The 14798-nt window shown below is 56.2% G+C and overlaps 1 protein-coding gene across 3 annotated transcripts in view; it reads left to right on the top strand.

Moving 5' to 3' along the window:
• MYO7A (myosin VIIA) overlaps positions 1 to 14798 on the top strand; it is an 85384-nt gene that overhangs the window by 18205 nt on the left and 52381 nt on the right. For all 3 annotated transcript variants that reach the window (XM_053900125.1, XM_053900122.1, XM_053900124.1), the window contains 3 exons: positions 540 to 653; positions 6124 to 6276; positions 14185 to 14369. In XM_053900125.1, the coding sequence (XP_053756100.1) occupies positions 540 to 653; positions 6124 to 6276; positions 14185 to 14369 (452 nt within the window). The remainder of the gene's footprint in view (positions 1 to 539; positions 654 to 6123; positions 6277 to 14184; positions 14370 to 14798) is intronic.

The following is a 14798-nucleotide window of genomic DNA, read 5'->3' on the forward strand; positions in this document are numbered from 1 at the left end:
ACAAGCTAGGAGGCAAGGTGGTAGAACTCGTATCACAGGGCCCAGCACACAGCAGTGTCACTGCAAGGAAACCCACACCTCTGACTATGACACTTGACTCTGGAGGTGATGGAGACTGTTTGGGTGTCCTGTGGGGATGCCTCCTTTAGGACAGAAGGGAAGTGGTTTGGGTGAATTGGTGTTTCTGCCTGAGCCTCGACAGATTTTCTGTACGTGTGTGGGGTTGTAGAGCCTTGGGGAGAGCCGGGTGCTGGACAGCCCTGGGTTTGAAGCTGCCCAGCTGTATGCTCTTGGCTCCTCCCATCTCTGAGCCTCTGCTTACCTATCTGTGAAATGGGGACTTGGCTGTTACAGAGGAGAGATTGAGGACATTGCATAAGTGCCCAGCCCGGGGCCTGGCACCGGATGGCTCCCAGCAAGTGCAAGCTCCCCTTCCTTCCCTCTCCCTTGGTTGGCACAGGATCCCCTGGCAGTAGGAGGGCCGAGGCACAGGATCCCCCTCCCTGCTCACCTGGCCTGGGATTCTCTCTTACCCACAGGGGGATTATGTCTGGATGGACCTGAGATCTGGGCAGGAGTTCGATGTGCCCATCGGAGCGGTGGTGAAGCTCTGTGACTCTGGGCAGATCCAGGTGGTGGACGATGAAGGCAATGTGAGTAGCCCCCTACCTCCCCTGCCCCTGCGGGAAGACGCAGGCTGACAGGGGCCGGGCAGCAACCTCAAGGGCGTGGAGGCAGTACCGTGCCCCTCCTCCTGCCTCTTGGACACCCCCTCTTCCATGGAACTTTCCCACTGCCTCCGCGAGAGGCTGTCTCTCCTCTGCCCAGGCTACCAGTTCATTTTCCGTAAGCACTCGGTCTGTTCTGTGCAGTATGAGAGATGGGTGTGTGGAGGGCATGGGTGCATGCACGGTGGCGGGCCGGACGTGGTGCCAGGCTGAAGTTCCACAGGGGTGCTTTGAGTCAGACAGCCTGAATTCAAATCCCACCTTGCCCACTTCCTTATTAGTTGTGCAACCTTCATCAAGTCCCCTTCCCTTCCGAGCCTCGGTTTCCTCTTCTATAAAATGGGGATAATAATACCTGTCTCGCTGGGTTATTGACTCAAAAGTTGGGTCCCACATAGAGAACACCTCAGTAAAGTCAGTTAGTCTAAAAATGCCCATAGTCTTGCTCTATTGGATTATGGTGTCCTAGGAATTCAATGTCTGCCTTGGCACTGCCCTGGGAATCAGTCTAACAGATTAACCCTTTACTTCTCATGGCCCTGAAGGAAAGGGACACTGGAGATGCAAGTTCTGTGGGTAGTGGGAGGGGGAAGGGATGGAAAAGTATGAAGTCAGGGCCCTGCCCTGGAGAAGGCCGGTAGCCTGGAGGAGGACCCATGGGGGAAGCACATGTGTATGTGGCTTGGGGACGTGGGGATATGGTACTGAGAACAGGGTCCCAGCTTAGGGACATGAGGGATCCAGGGAGGTTCAGTCCCACTGTAATTTGGGTTGTGCCTGGTGCTGTGCCCAGTGCTGGGGAATATAGAGACAGAACCAGGTTTCTGTCTTGGGTTCCTAGAATGCTGAGGGCAAAAGAGGGTACAGTGACAGGGAGCAGAAGGCTCTCCTCGGGGCAAGGGCAGGGATCAGGAGCCCAGGAGCCAGGTCCTGGACACAGGGGTGGGCAGGGGCATCCTGCTTTTCCTGCAGTCTTCAGGGACCCCCCCCCCCCCCCCCCCGCCGTGGGATGCACAAAGCCCTTTGGCCCAAGCTCCATCTTTGGGTCCTCGCAGCACCTGTGAGAGGCAGGGAGGGCAGCCAGTGTTACCCCAAGGGGAAACCGGGACAGAGAGGGACCACCAGGCCTGGTCAAGCAGCTGGTAAGTGATGGTGCTGGGATTAGCACGCAGGACCTCTGGCCTCTGTGTATGTGTTTCCTCTCCCAATATCTCGATGGCGACTCTAGGGCTCAGATTCCGTGAAACCATGCTTTTGTCCCTGGGCTTTAGAACCGGAGTGCCTGCCCCGTCATTCTGGTGGCTGTGGTTCTAGGACCTTAGAGGAAGCCACTGTGAGGTTGCAGCCAGAGAAGGGGGCACAGGTTCAGCTGGCAGCACAGACAGGGGCACACACCCTCCTGCAGCCCCGAGGGTGGGGCCCAGGGACCATGCCTGCAGGCTTACATTTCACCTGGGTCATGTTGCATGTCAGATGGTGTCCCGTAACTGTGTCACTGGATCCCAGAGCTCCCCTCCCACCTGTTCCCACTAAAGACTTGAGAGTGGGGGCTGCAGGCATGGAGGGATGGGACTGGCTGGCCGGGAGCAGGTCAGAGAGTCTGGTTTGCCTCAGTGGCACTGGGCCCAGGGCTTCTGGCCCCCTCTTGCAGGGGCTTCCCCGTTCTCATTCCTACCCCCCAACCTGACCCCTCTGACTTCTAAGACTCTCTTAACTTGACAGCCGAGACTAGGCGAATCCCATCTGGTTCCCCTGAGACCCCACAAGATATCTGTCCAGAGAGAGTTCTCTGTGAAGCTTTGCTGAATGAATGAATGAATGGTTATGGTTCCAGTCTTCATTGAGATCCTAACATTCTGCCTTTGCCCAAGCTGTTCCCATTGCCAGATACATCTCTCCTTTCCTTATTCTACAGATCACGTGGTTCCCCATCCCTCTAAACTCAGTACCAGGCCAGTTCTTTTCCAGATGTGTTCCCAGTCCTTGGGATTGGCCATGTTCCCCCCTCTCCTCCCCTCTCCTCCCCTCTCCTCCCCTCTCCTCCCCTCTCCTCCCCTCTCCTCCCCTCTCCTCCCCTCTCCTCCCCTCTCCTCCCCTCTCCTCCCCTCTCCTCCCCTCTCCTCCCCTCTCCTCCCCTCTCCTCCCCTCTCCTCCCCTCTCCTCCCCTCTCCTCCCCTCTCCTCCCCTCTCCTCCCCTCTCCTCCCCTCCCCTCCCCTCCCCTCCCCTCCCCTCCCCTCCCCTCCCCTCCCCTCCCCTCCCCTCTCCTCCCCTCTCCTCCCCTCTCCTCCCCTCTCCTCCCCTCTCCTCCCCTCTCCTCCCCTCTCCTCCCCTCTCCTTCCCTCTCCTTCCCTCTCCTCCCCTCTCCTCCCCCCTCCTCCCCCCTCCTTCCCCCTCCTCCCCCCTCCTTCCCCGTCCTCCCCCCTCCTCCCCCCCGCCGGCATTCCTTCAGAGCCAGGTCTCAGTTTGTGCCCTGGTTACACTTTGATCTGTGCTATAAGTGCCTGTGGACATTGACCTGAGGGGTGCTGACCTCAGTTGGGAGTCCCCTTTGTGCAGGAAAGGGGGAGGGAGAGGCTCAGTTCTGCCATTTAACTGGGTAAGCCACTTTGTCACTTGAGTGTGACTCCTCGCTATTAAATGGGGGCTGGTGATTCTGCTGTGGGATTTTATGAGGAACAAATGAGAACATAGATCTCCTCTGTCAAACCAGAAAGTATAAGAGTAATAATACCCAGCCCTGGTTGGGCTATTACCAGGCACCAGCGCTTTTTAGACATGGTGGGAGTAAAACAAAGGTTGACCTTTAGTGTATCAGTTAATTCCCCCAGTGTCCCCAAGAAGAAGGGACTGTTCTTCTAACTCCGATTTCATAGATGAGGTCATGGAAGCTCAGGAAAGCCAGGTGGCGTGCACAGAGTTTACAGGGTCACGTGGTGGCTGAGCCGCCTCTTACCTCTGGGCTGAACTGTTAGGGTAAGGATTATGGGGGCCAGAGGCTGGGGTCAATGGGAGAGGCAGACAGCCTGCCCAGGCACCCTCTTCCCTCTGGCCTGCATCAGAGCCTAGCACCAAGTCTGTGAGCAGGGACCAGGCAGAGGGAATTTTCCAACTGGATCAGCTTTTATCAAGAAATAGGATAAAATGGGAGAGAGGAATGTTCCACTCAGGACTGGAAAGTCCAGGCGGGTTCTTCGATCTCACCATCCGGCCCATTCATGCCTCAGGGAGGGCCGTGTGAGGGCCTGACCTGGATGGAAATGCCTCTGGCCCAGGAGGTGCCCTGAAATGCCAGGGCAGTTGGAGTTGTAGGCTATATGGCTAGCCCTGTCCCTGATCCCTCTGAGGGTATTGTGCAGGCCCCCATCCTACTCTGGTCCAGGCGAAGTGAGAGGGCGGGTATGAGGGACTATTAGGGTCTCTCCATGACTAGGATTCCCGCTTCTAATTCAGAACTGGTCCAGTGGTCACCAGTTAGTCATGTCCTAGCAGATTTCCTGCCACATCATTTGTGTCTGGCCCATGTATGAGGCACTGTGGACCCAGGATGTGGAAGACCTGGAATCTGGCCTCCATGAGCCCCCAGCCTTTGGGCACGTTGGGAGGTCAGAACTCCATTCAGACAACAGCAGCCCAGGGTGACCACTGCCTCGCAGTGGGAGACCCAGGCAATGTGAGAGCCCAGAGGAGGCCCTGACGTGGCCTGTGGTGGAGGTGAGGGGGATGGAACAGTGGAGCATGTGAGGCTGGGCAGCGTGGTCAGCAGAGGCTTTAGAAACTGGGAAAACCTTGAGTGGGACCTCAAAGGCTGGGTGGAAGGGAAGTAAGGGGGACCGCATGAGCAAGGCGACAGAGGCATTTGGGGGAGTGGAGACCAACCTTCTCTGGCTTAGAACTACGGGCGGCGGGGTGTGCTGGAGCAAAGGCCACATGTCCCTGTGTCCACCTCAGGCTGGCCCTTGAATGCCACGCTGAAGAGGGTGGCGAAGCAGGGAAAGGCTCCAAGCCCCAGAATGATGGGATCAGACAGGTACTTGAGGAAGCCCCCAGGGGATGTAGGACTGCAGGGGAGAGCTGGGTGTGAGGTGGAGGGCAGCAAGGGCCAGGGAAGAGATGGCCGTCTGGATCAGAGTAGGGGCTCGAGGTGGCGAGGAAGGCACTGCTCACTCAGCAGCAGCCCTTCAGAGGGTTGCATGAGTAGGACAGGGTGACCAGTTGGATTGGGGATGGGACAGGATGAGGGGCTCATGCCCCAGATTCCTGCTAGTGACTAGCTGTTGGGGTTGGTTATCCCAGAGGGGGACCCAGAAGAGAAAGAGGCAGGAGAGAACATGTTGTGTGCACCACACTAACTCACCAAGTCTGAGGGCCTGAGCTGGGTGTGGGCAGAGGGCTCCCCTTCTCCCCTGTTCCCGAAAGTCAGACCCCTGGAGCTCCCAGGGTTCTGGCATTTGGGAGCAGGGAGGGGCCCCCAGAGGGCTGTGGGGGCTCATTCAGGCTGCAGCCACACTCCAGAGCACAGTCAGACTCTCCCCTCCCTGAGATGCTAGGATTGTGAGGAGAAGGTGCTGGAGACCACCTTGGGGAAGGAAGGAGCCATCTGCGGGTTTGTTGAAACTGCCAATGCTATTGGCCAGACGTACCACCAGAAGCCACCCCCTGCCCGAGGAGGAGATATTACAGGGGAGCATAGGAAGAGCCACGGGGCAACCTCTCTCCTAGTTTCCGCATCAGCTCCCGCGCACTGAAAGTTCACCCCTGCGCCACCTTCATCCATAAGCCCTGTGAGCTCTATTTCAAACAGATCTACTTCTCTCCATCTCCACTGCTATGGCCCTGCCTTTGTCGACCTCAGAGGCTTTGCTTTTGCTATTCCCTGGGCCTGGAATGCCCTCTCTATATCTTCAGGGGGCCCTTTCTTGTCATTCAGATCTCAGCTCAAATGTCACCTCCTTGGAGAGGTAGTTCCTGACCACCCTAAGGTAGTTCCGTCCCTTATCTCTATCCTGTATGCCCGTTGGTTTATTCTTGGCACTGTCTGAAATCGCTTCCGGTGTAATTTGAAGTCCAGTCTACTAACACTTTCCACTCCATCCTGCGAAGAGACTGGGGGGACTCTAATTCCCTTTGTGAGAATCCAAAGTGGGGCCAAAGTCCCTGCACTGCCCATCTTTTAGGTCTGTAGAGAGAATTCCCTAAGAAGAGGAGGAGTGGTCCATAGAGTGTGGGCGTGAGCACAAACCTGATAATGATCGTGTTTGGCCACGGGAAAGGACAAGGCCTTTACCAGGGCTGCGCGGACCCAGGATTCCTGCCCCTCCTGGGCCCCTTGCCCAGCAGAGCGCAGCCTGGGTCCCAGAAGAGCCACCTGACGGTAGCCACCGTGCCTCCCCACAGGAACACTGGATCTCCCCGCAGAACGCCACGCACATCAAGCCCATGCATCCCACGTCGGTCCATGGCGTGGAGGACATGATCCGCCTGGGAGACCTCAATGAAGCTGGCATCCTGCGCAACCTGCTCATCCGCTATCGGGACCATCTCATCTACGTGAGTGCTGCCCCGCCCACCCGCCAGGGGCCGTTCTCCCGAGGGCCCTGTTCTCCCGAGGCAGTCAGGGGCTCTTCTGTCCCCAGCCATTTGTTCTGAACCATCCTTTCTTTGGGGCCTAGGCTTCTGTGGTCTGTGGTTGGGGGAGGGAGCGGTATACACCCCGGGTTCATGCGTCTCCCTAGGCCTTGAAACCACTGGGAGGCCTGGGCCGGTGGGTGAGCCGCTTCTGTGCTTTGCCCAGAGATGGGGAACGGCTGTCCCCCGCTGGGTTTGCTGTGGGGGCGGGGCCTGCCATTGGTCCTCAAGGTCAACACTAGGATGGGCCCAGAGTCTCTATCCTCAGAAGGGGATGGAGGAAGGAACATGATCCTTGACCCCACAAAACCTTGATATAAGAACCAGTCATACACATCCTCCACGTTCTTTCACCTTGAAACTTGACAAGGACAAATAGTCTCACTCGGCCAGGACTGAGCTGATTCCAAGAGGTGGGTTCAAAGACCATCAGAACACGAAGGGCCCACGGAGGCTATTGTCTCTACAGGCTCTCACACTTTTTGGCCTTGGGAACCTTTTATGCTCTTAAAATTGAGGATTCCCAAGAACATTTATTTTTTATTTATTTATATTTAATGTTTATTTATTTTTGAGAGAGAGACAGTGTAAGCAGGGGAGGGACAGAGAGAGAGGGAGACACAGAATCTGAAGCAGGCTCCAGGCTCTGAGCTGTTGGCACAGAACCCGATGTGGGGCTCAAACTCATGAACCAGGAGATCATGACCTGAGCCGAAGTCAGACGCTTAACTGACTGAGGCACCCAGGCACCCCTCCCAGAGCATTTATTAACGTAGGCTTTATCTATTGATATTTACCATATTAGAGCTTGAAACTGAGAAACTTCACAAATGTATCAATACATTAAAAAATAACCATAAAAATCTATTATAGGAAACATTTTTATGGAAAATAACTGCATATATACCCCCCAAAAGTAGTGAGGAGAGTGGTATTATTTTATATATTTTTTTCAAATACCTTTAATGTCTGGCTTAATAGGAGACAACTAATTCTCATATCTGCTTCACATCCAGCCTGATGCGATGATGTGGGGTTGAAGGGTATGAGGAAAAGCTGGCTGCAAAGATACGGAGGTGGAAAAGATTACAGATTTCCTGAAAGTTCTCTGAGCGTTCAGAGATCTCTGGGCCACACTCTGAAAACTGCTGGGCTAGTCCCATAGTCCCACTTTAAGACTGGGAAACTAAGTCTGCGGGATGTTTAGCCAGGCCCAGAGCTCTGTGCTGGGGTCACTGCATGTCTCTGACCCAGCGCCTCCCTCCAGCAGCTCCCAGTGAGGGAAACCAGGGCTGTGTCACAAAAAGGAGAGAGCAGGACAGAGCAACCCTCCCCACCCCCACCCTCACCCTCAGGCAGATCCCCAGGCAGGCTGCTATAGGGGACATGCTTGGGGGACACACGTGGTGATAAGCGTCTGAAAAGTGCAGACAGAGCAGGCCTGTAGGAGTGCGGCCTTTGCTCCCAGCTTAGGGAGAAAGGTGGGGTTCCCAGAGGTAGGTGATGCAGCATTCAGGAAGGGGCGCTGCTTGGATAGGAGGCTGGAGGCAGGACTGCGCCTGGTAAGTGAGTGACACAGGGTCACTCAGGTTGTCAGGACTGTGAAGAGCAGCCAGGGAGACAGGGCTGGAAGCCCTGAAGTTGTCCCTGAGCAATCCCAGCAAGGAGCTGTGTCAAGGTCAGGGATCCATCCTCTCAGAAGCCCTGGAATTGTGACCACTCACCCTCCAGGGAGGCCCTCTGCTACCCTCCCCACCCTGGGACCCTCTGCCACTTCAGGCCCCCCTATGCCTCTGTGCTGAGGCCCTTAACATTCGTCCCCTGAGTAAGCACAAGTGGCTTTTACAGGGAGCCCTTTAGCACTGATGAAGCCCCTCTCACCCTTTCCCTCACCCAGAGCGGGGGCAGGGCACAGAAGGCACCTCCAGACATGAGCAGCAGCATCCAGACAGGAGGATGGTGCTAGAACTCGAGCCCAGGCCAGAGATCCCCTATGGGGATCCACTGGTGTCTGTGCCCCAGTTCTTGGTGGTTCCCTCATTGCTCCTCCCCCTCGATGGCATGTGGACACAGGAGGGTCCTGAGGCTCTCTCTGGCTGCTCTCCTGGGGCTGGGTGGAGTCTAACACTTGGGTCCAGAGCTAAGTGGGGACAGGGAGGCCACTGCCAGAGCTGATGTCCTGACCCAGTATCCTGTCAGGAGGAGGCCGAGGACCCCTTCACACGGAGAAGCTGGGTCAGATGGGAGTTGTCCCCACCAGAGACCCCACAGACCATGTCTAAGAATAACCAGAGGCATGTCATTGGTTATTTTGCACACAGTGTAGTGATTCTTACGGGCCAACTGGTTCCTCACATGTGAGGGATAGTTGGTGGGCTGAATCAAAGAACAAAGGCAAACACAACATTCATAAAGGAGAGGGGAAGAAAAAAACTCCAGTTTGAGAAGAACAAATCTTCTTTGTGAAATTTGGGGGGATAGACTAGCTGGGAGCTAGCAGAGAAGTCAGCTTTGGGTCCTTGAATAGCCTGAGAAGGGGACCAAAGAAAAGAATCCAAGAGGCTTATGGATTCTCCAGAAAGCTCCAAGATCTATACCACTTTTTCTCACCAGTTACCTTTCTGGTGGTCTCTTCTCTGGGTGAGGGAGAGGGGGTAGGACACCGACTCGAGGTACGGTGCCTAAGTTGCCTTCTTGTTCAGGAAATCAAAATATGGCACCTGGGGGGTCCCCAGCTCAGTTGGTCCATGGGCCTAAGATTCTGGGTGTGTGTGGGTCTGGGGAGCCATGTTCAACGATTGCCCAGTACAGGGTTTCAACTTGCCAACTCTCTGGTGCTGTGACTGGGTAGATGGGGTAGGACTAGAGCTTTGAAGAAGCAACCGGGCCATTGTCCCACTCAGAAACCATACCTGTCCCTAACCATGGCAACCCCTGGTCACTTCATGGCTTGGGTTACCCTGGGCACAGCCCCATGTACCCAGGATTTCCTCAGATTACCACAGCTGCTCACAGCCCTGGGCTGGGTGATGCCCTCTCCCTGACTGTCTGCCTTGGGCATGCCCACTCCAGCTAGCCCATCCCTAGAAGCCTGAGGGAAAGCACCCTAGGGCCAAAAATCAGCTCTGGACACCCCCAATGGGGGGAGGACCCCCAGAAGACACCTGGCAACCCCTGGGTCCCACAGGGAGCAAGGGGCATGGCTGGTGAGAATTCTGGGCTCCCTAATGCTGAATAGGCCGGCCCGGGTCCGAGTCTTGGCAGGTGGCCTTTGGGGAGTCCCTGCTCCTCTCTGGTCCCAGACTTCCCTCTGACACGGTGGGGAGACTTTCTGGGTGAGCACCTCTGTGACTCTGGGAAGGTGCGTGTGCCCAGGATGTGTTTTGGTCTCCATGGCAGGCTAAGAGGCTCCAGGCCTGACAGGCCTGACAGCTTCCTGGCAGAGGCGGAGCCATTCCTGTCACATCTCCTGGAGTGTGTCTCTGGCTCCAGAGAGGTTCTGGAACTCTGCTTGGGGACTTGGGGCCCCTAGAGACCACGTGTGTTGTGTCCTGGCTTGGAAAGAGTCGTTATCTCTCCCCCTCCCAACCTGTGGCCCCAAAGGCAGGTTTTTCTTCCTGGAGGCTCGAGCAGGAAGCCTGTGCTGGGCAGCTGGGCATTAACCTCCCTTGGAGGGAGAGAGGAGGCCAGAGGGGCTCAGGGAGCAGAGCTGAGAGCCTTGGGGGACCGGTGGGGGCAGAACGGGCCTGAGTCTCCTTGCTTGCCCCCTGCTTCTCGTGAATTGATCTCAAAGTCCCTCTGCTTCCCAGAGGCTGCTTTCCCATCTGGAAAGGGCTGTATAACTCCTCCCGCTGGCCTCCTGAGGAGCACAGGCAGCAACCGAGTGCAGTGGCAACGTCCCGCACCCAACAGGGGTCCAGCTGGCAGATTGGTGTTCTTGCCCTTCTGCGGTGTGGGGGGCGGGGGACGTCCTCACTGACAGAAGCGGCCTTGCTTCCATTAGCTGTTCTGAAATGGGCACACGTACTGTAAGCTGGAAAGTTGTCCTCTTGCCACAGAGAAAACCACGGCCGATTTCTTATCTGTCCTCCAAGACAAAGACTGTATCTATGATCTATATTGAATATGATATAAAATTACATGTAAAAAAATTTTTTTTCTGCACAAATAGTAGCATTTCTCTCTACCCTGTTCTGTGCTTCTTTTCCATGCACCACAGCCCAGGGCCATCCTTCCTGTCACTATAGGCAAGGCTGCCTAAGAGTTGCTGACAGGCTGTCCCCTCACATCCCTTCTCTGCTCTTTCCTCTGGGCCCCAGTTAATGCGCGGTGCCAGGCCTGGGTAGAAGGAACAGTGAGGCTAGGGGGCAGAGCCCTTGAACCAGAATTGCAGAGGAGTCAGGTGGGCCAAGTGATGGGGATCATGCGGGCACATAGGAGTTTGCCTGGCTTCCTGAAGGGGGGGATCATCTCATCTTAGCTGGGCTGGCGGGGGGCGGGGTGGGGGGATGGAGTTGGTGCTTCTAACTGAAGGTTTAATGTGGAGGGAGCCTCCTGGCTGTGGGATGCTGTTGGTGAAGGCCAGGACTCTGGCGTCTTGTGTCCTGTAGCCGTGGGAAATTGCCTGACGGTTGTCAGCAGGGGTGTGACACAGCCACGTTTTAAAAAGCTGGCCCTGGGGCGCCTGGCCGGCTCAGTCGGTTAAGCGGCCGACTTTAGTTGGGGTCATGATCTCGCGGTCTGTGAGTTCAATCCCCGCGTCGGGCTCTGTGCTGACAGCTCAGAGCCTGGAGCCTGTTTTGGATTCTGTGTCTCCCTCTCTCTGACCCTCCCCCGTTCATGCTTTGTCTCTCTCTGTCTCAAAAATAAATAAACGTTAAAAAAAAAAAATTTAAAAAGCTGGCCCTGGCTCAGAGTGGAGGGTAGATTGTAGGGGGTGAGGGTAGCACAGAAGCTGGGAACCAGACGGGAGGCGCCTGCAGTGGTCTGTTGAGAGCCCGTGGTGGCCAGCGTCAGGGGTGTGGCTGTGCCAATGGAGAGAGTTGGGCTCGTATGAAGGAGAGGGAGGCAAAGGGGGCCTCCCAGGTCCCGCCGTGGGCGAAGGATGGTGGGGTTCTGCTGGCCAAGTTGGGCTGGCTGAGAGGGAGCAGGGTTGGAGGGGAGGGTGGGGTCCAGTCTGGGCAGGCGTGTGGACGGAAGGGGGGATGTCCAAGAGGCAGGGGCTTGGGGGCTGCTGCTGCTCTCTGGCCTGTGGGTAGAGCGGGAAGGGCCCTGGAAGCCATGCAGGGGAGAGGAGGGCCCAAGGCCCGCCGCAGGAAGGCTTCTCGGAGTGTATCTGTGCATCCTCTTGGCACTGGCTGGCCCGGCACTTGGTCACCGAATCTGCTCCCAGGGCCACCTCTGTCTGGCTCTGGCTGCCCCTGTTGACCAGCTCATTAGGTCTGCTTTGGTGTCTCTACCTCCAGCTTCGGGGACAACCATTCATCTTCCCACAGCTGCCAAGATGACCTTTCTCCGACAGACCTTCCAAATGCCATGCCCTTTCACGCCTCTGTGCTTGGTTCCCACGACCAGCCCTCACTCCCCCTCTCCCCACGCCGCACCCCCTTCCCCACCAGAGGAATCGGCTGCTTCCTACAGGCCCTAGCTTTCCCTCCCCAGCTCCCAGGATGTTCTGTCAGCCTCCCCATGTGTCTCAGTGGAGGGTCCTTAAAGGACTGCTTGGAGCCAGCCTCTTGCCACATGGCGATCACAGACCAGGCGGTTTGATGTCAGGTTGTTTAAAAAATTTTTTTATTTTTTACATGTTTATTTTTGAGAGCGAGAGAGAACGCATGAGCAGGTAGGGACAGAGAGAGAGGGAGACACAGAATCTGGAGCAGGCTCCAAGCTGTCAGCACAGAGCCTGACGTGGGGCTTGAACTCACGAACTGTGAGATCGTGATCTGAGCCGAAGATGGACGCTTAACCAACTGAGCCACCCAGGCGCCCTTCAGTGCCATGTTATTGAGGAACCACCAAGAAGAAAGGAAGGAGGCACTTAAGGACGGCTACTCCATAAGCGGGCACATGTCAAAGGTTATGTAAGCCCTTCAGTCATTCCATAGCCCTGGGAGGTAGGTGTTAACCATCCCCCCTTTACAGATGAGCAGACTGAGGTGTAGAGAAGCAAAGCGATCTGCCAAAGATATGTTCTTTGCGGCTGACTCCCCCGCCTGGGGACAGACGGTCAGCTGGCTCCCATAGCCAGGCAGGGCTGAGCTGTAGATGATGGGTCTGAGTGCCCTGGAGCTGGAGGTTCGTGGGCTCTGATCTGAGAAGTTAGCCCAGCCCTGGGCTGTGTGGGGTGTTCTTAGTGGAGAATGCCCTTATGTCCCCATTCCCCACTGAGCAGCTCTCTTGTCTCCTGTTCCCCACTTTCCAACCTCAGACCAACTGTGGAGGGCGGGTGAGTGTGGCACAGAGCTGGCTCTGGCTGTCCGTACGTGCTTGGCCTGGCCGGTCCCTCAGCCTGCGTCCCCACTCCACCCTATCTCTGCCTGCTTGGGCTCTTGCATGCAGTGGGGTGGTCAGCACGGTCAGGCTCTGCTGCTTCTGGCATGGGGCTGCTTGGAGGGAGAGCCTGGATGGCAGGGGAGCATCCTCCAGGGCCCAGAGAAGGGCACTAAATGGCCAGTTCTCCTGGCCCAGGGCAGGTAGAGCCAGAACTGGAACCCAGGTCTGGGCTGTGCAGCCCAGGGCTGCTTCGCACAGCCGTCCCGGCCCTGGTTGGGGCATTTCCCCTGAAATGGGGTGCTGGCAGCAGCCCTTTCCCTGCATGGCTACCTTGGGCTGAGGCTTCTGGGGTGATGCACTAAGCCCTTGGTGGGAGGCGACAGGGGCCGGACTGTCACTTCCCGTTGGTGGTCACACCTTTCTTCAGTCTCTCCAGGCCCAGATGTCAATATATCCATCACCGATTATAGGCTGAGCCTGACCTTTTCAAGCTGGGGTGGGGAGGGGCAAGTGGAGGGAGCAGTGATCCCTGGGCACCTTATTCTGCCTGGTAGCTAGAGGCCCGGGCCATGTCGTCCCCTGTGTGGCAGGGCCCCGGCCTCACAGCAGGAAATCTTGTACACAGGTGGCCAGTTAGTGCACCGACAGAGGAGCCCAAGGAGAGAAAGGCCCCTGTTAGTTTGAGGTGCACCGGGTCCCTGCACCTGTGCTGGCCAGGATGGCTGGAGCTGTCCTGTCCCCCGGAACACAGGGGCCCCTCTGCCCTGGGGCAGTGCTATGGAGACTGGGGCCTACCCAGCCCCCAAACCACATCCCCCAGCCCCTTCAACCTGTTATGATTTGGTTCCACTCCCCCTGGACCAACCTAGCCTCTGCTCCAGACTGGTCTGGTTTATGAATGTTACTCCAAACCTTTGGGATACAGGGCTTGGAGGCAAAAGTGGGGACCATACTTTTGAGTAATTTGAGTAATACCTGCAGTGTGCTATGACTTCTAAAGTACACTACCTCCTAATCCTTATAAACAGTTACATTATGCCCATTTTACAGATAACGATATGGAAAATGGGGACTCAGAGACGCTCCCTTTCTCCCCACTTGTTCCTCCCTTCATCAGATCTCACTGAGCACCTACTCCAACCTAGACCCAATGTTAGTTTGACAGCCCCACTCTCAGCTCCTAGAGACGCTGGATTCTGACCCCAGGTCATGTGACTCCAAAGTCAGGGCTGTCCCTTCCAGAGGAATGGAGCAGCGCAGAGCCTGAGAACTTTATCTAGAGTCAGAGCCTCCCTCACGGGAAGTGGTGAGTTCTTCGTCCCTTTTTGCCCGCAGACGTACACAGGCTCCATTCTAGTGGCTGTGAACCCCTACCAGCTGCTCTCCATCTACTCACCAGAGCACATCCGCCAGTACACCAACAAGAAGATTGGGGAGATGCCCCCCCACATCTTTGCCATTGCCGATAATTGCTACTTCAACATGAAACGCAACAGCCGTGACCAGTGCTGTATCATCAGGTGGGTAGCCCGGCACCAGACTGGAGCTCCAACTTTGTGCTCCTGCTAGTGCCTCATGGAGAATCACCTCCCCTTTCTCAGGCCTTATATCTCTATTAATGCTGCCAAAGTTCTTGTTAGCATTTGAGGCCTACCTTGTTCATTACTGGGTTCTGTTAAGTTACAGTCAGGTGAAATTTTAGGTTCCTATTCTCTGCTGGGCAAAGGGTAATAGGACAGAGCATTGGTCTAGCATCAACATATGCCATGCTCTATGGCAAGTATAGATGGAGGGGTCGTCTGTGTCTAAATAAAGGGGAAGGAAAGTACCTTTGGCTGTGGCAGAGCACCGAGCTGCTGTGGCCTTTCCCCATCCCTGAAGGGTCCATATTGTCAGCCTACTTTACAGACTGGGTAGGGGGAGGCGCGGGTGGGGGAAGCGGCTTGGGC

This window comes from Panthera pardus, unplaced genomic scaffold, assembly GCF_024362965.1.
Source record: "Panthera pardus isolate Hobbes unplaced genomic scaffold, ASM2436296v1 HiC_scaffold_12, whole genome shotgun sequence".
NCBI lineage: Eukaryota > Metazoa > Chordata > Mammalia > Carnivora > Felidae > Panthera > Panthera pardus.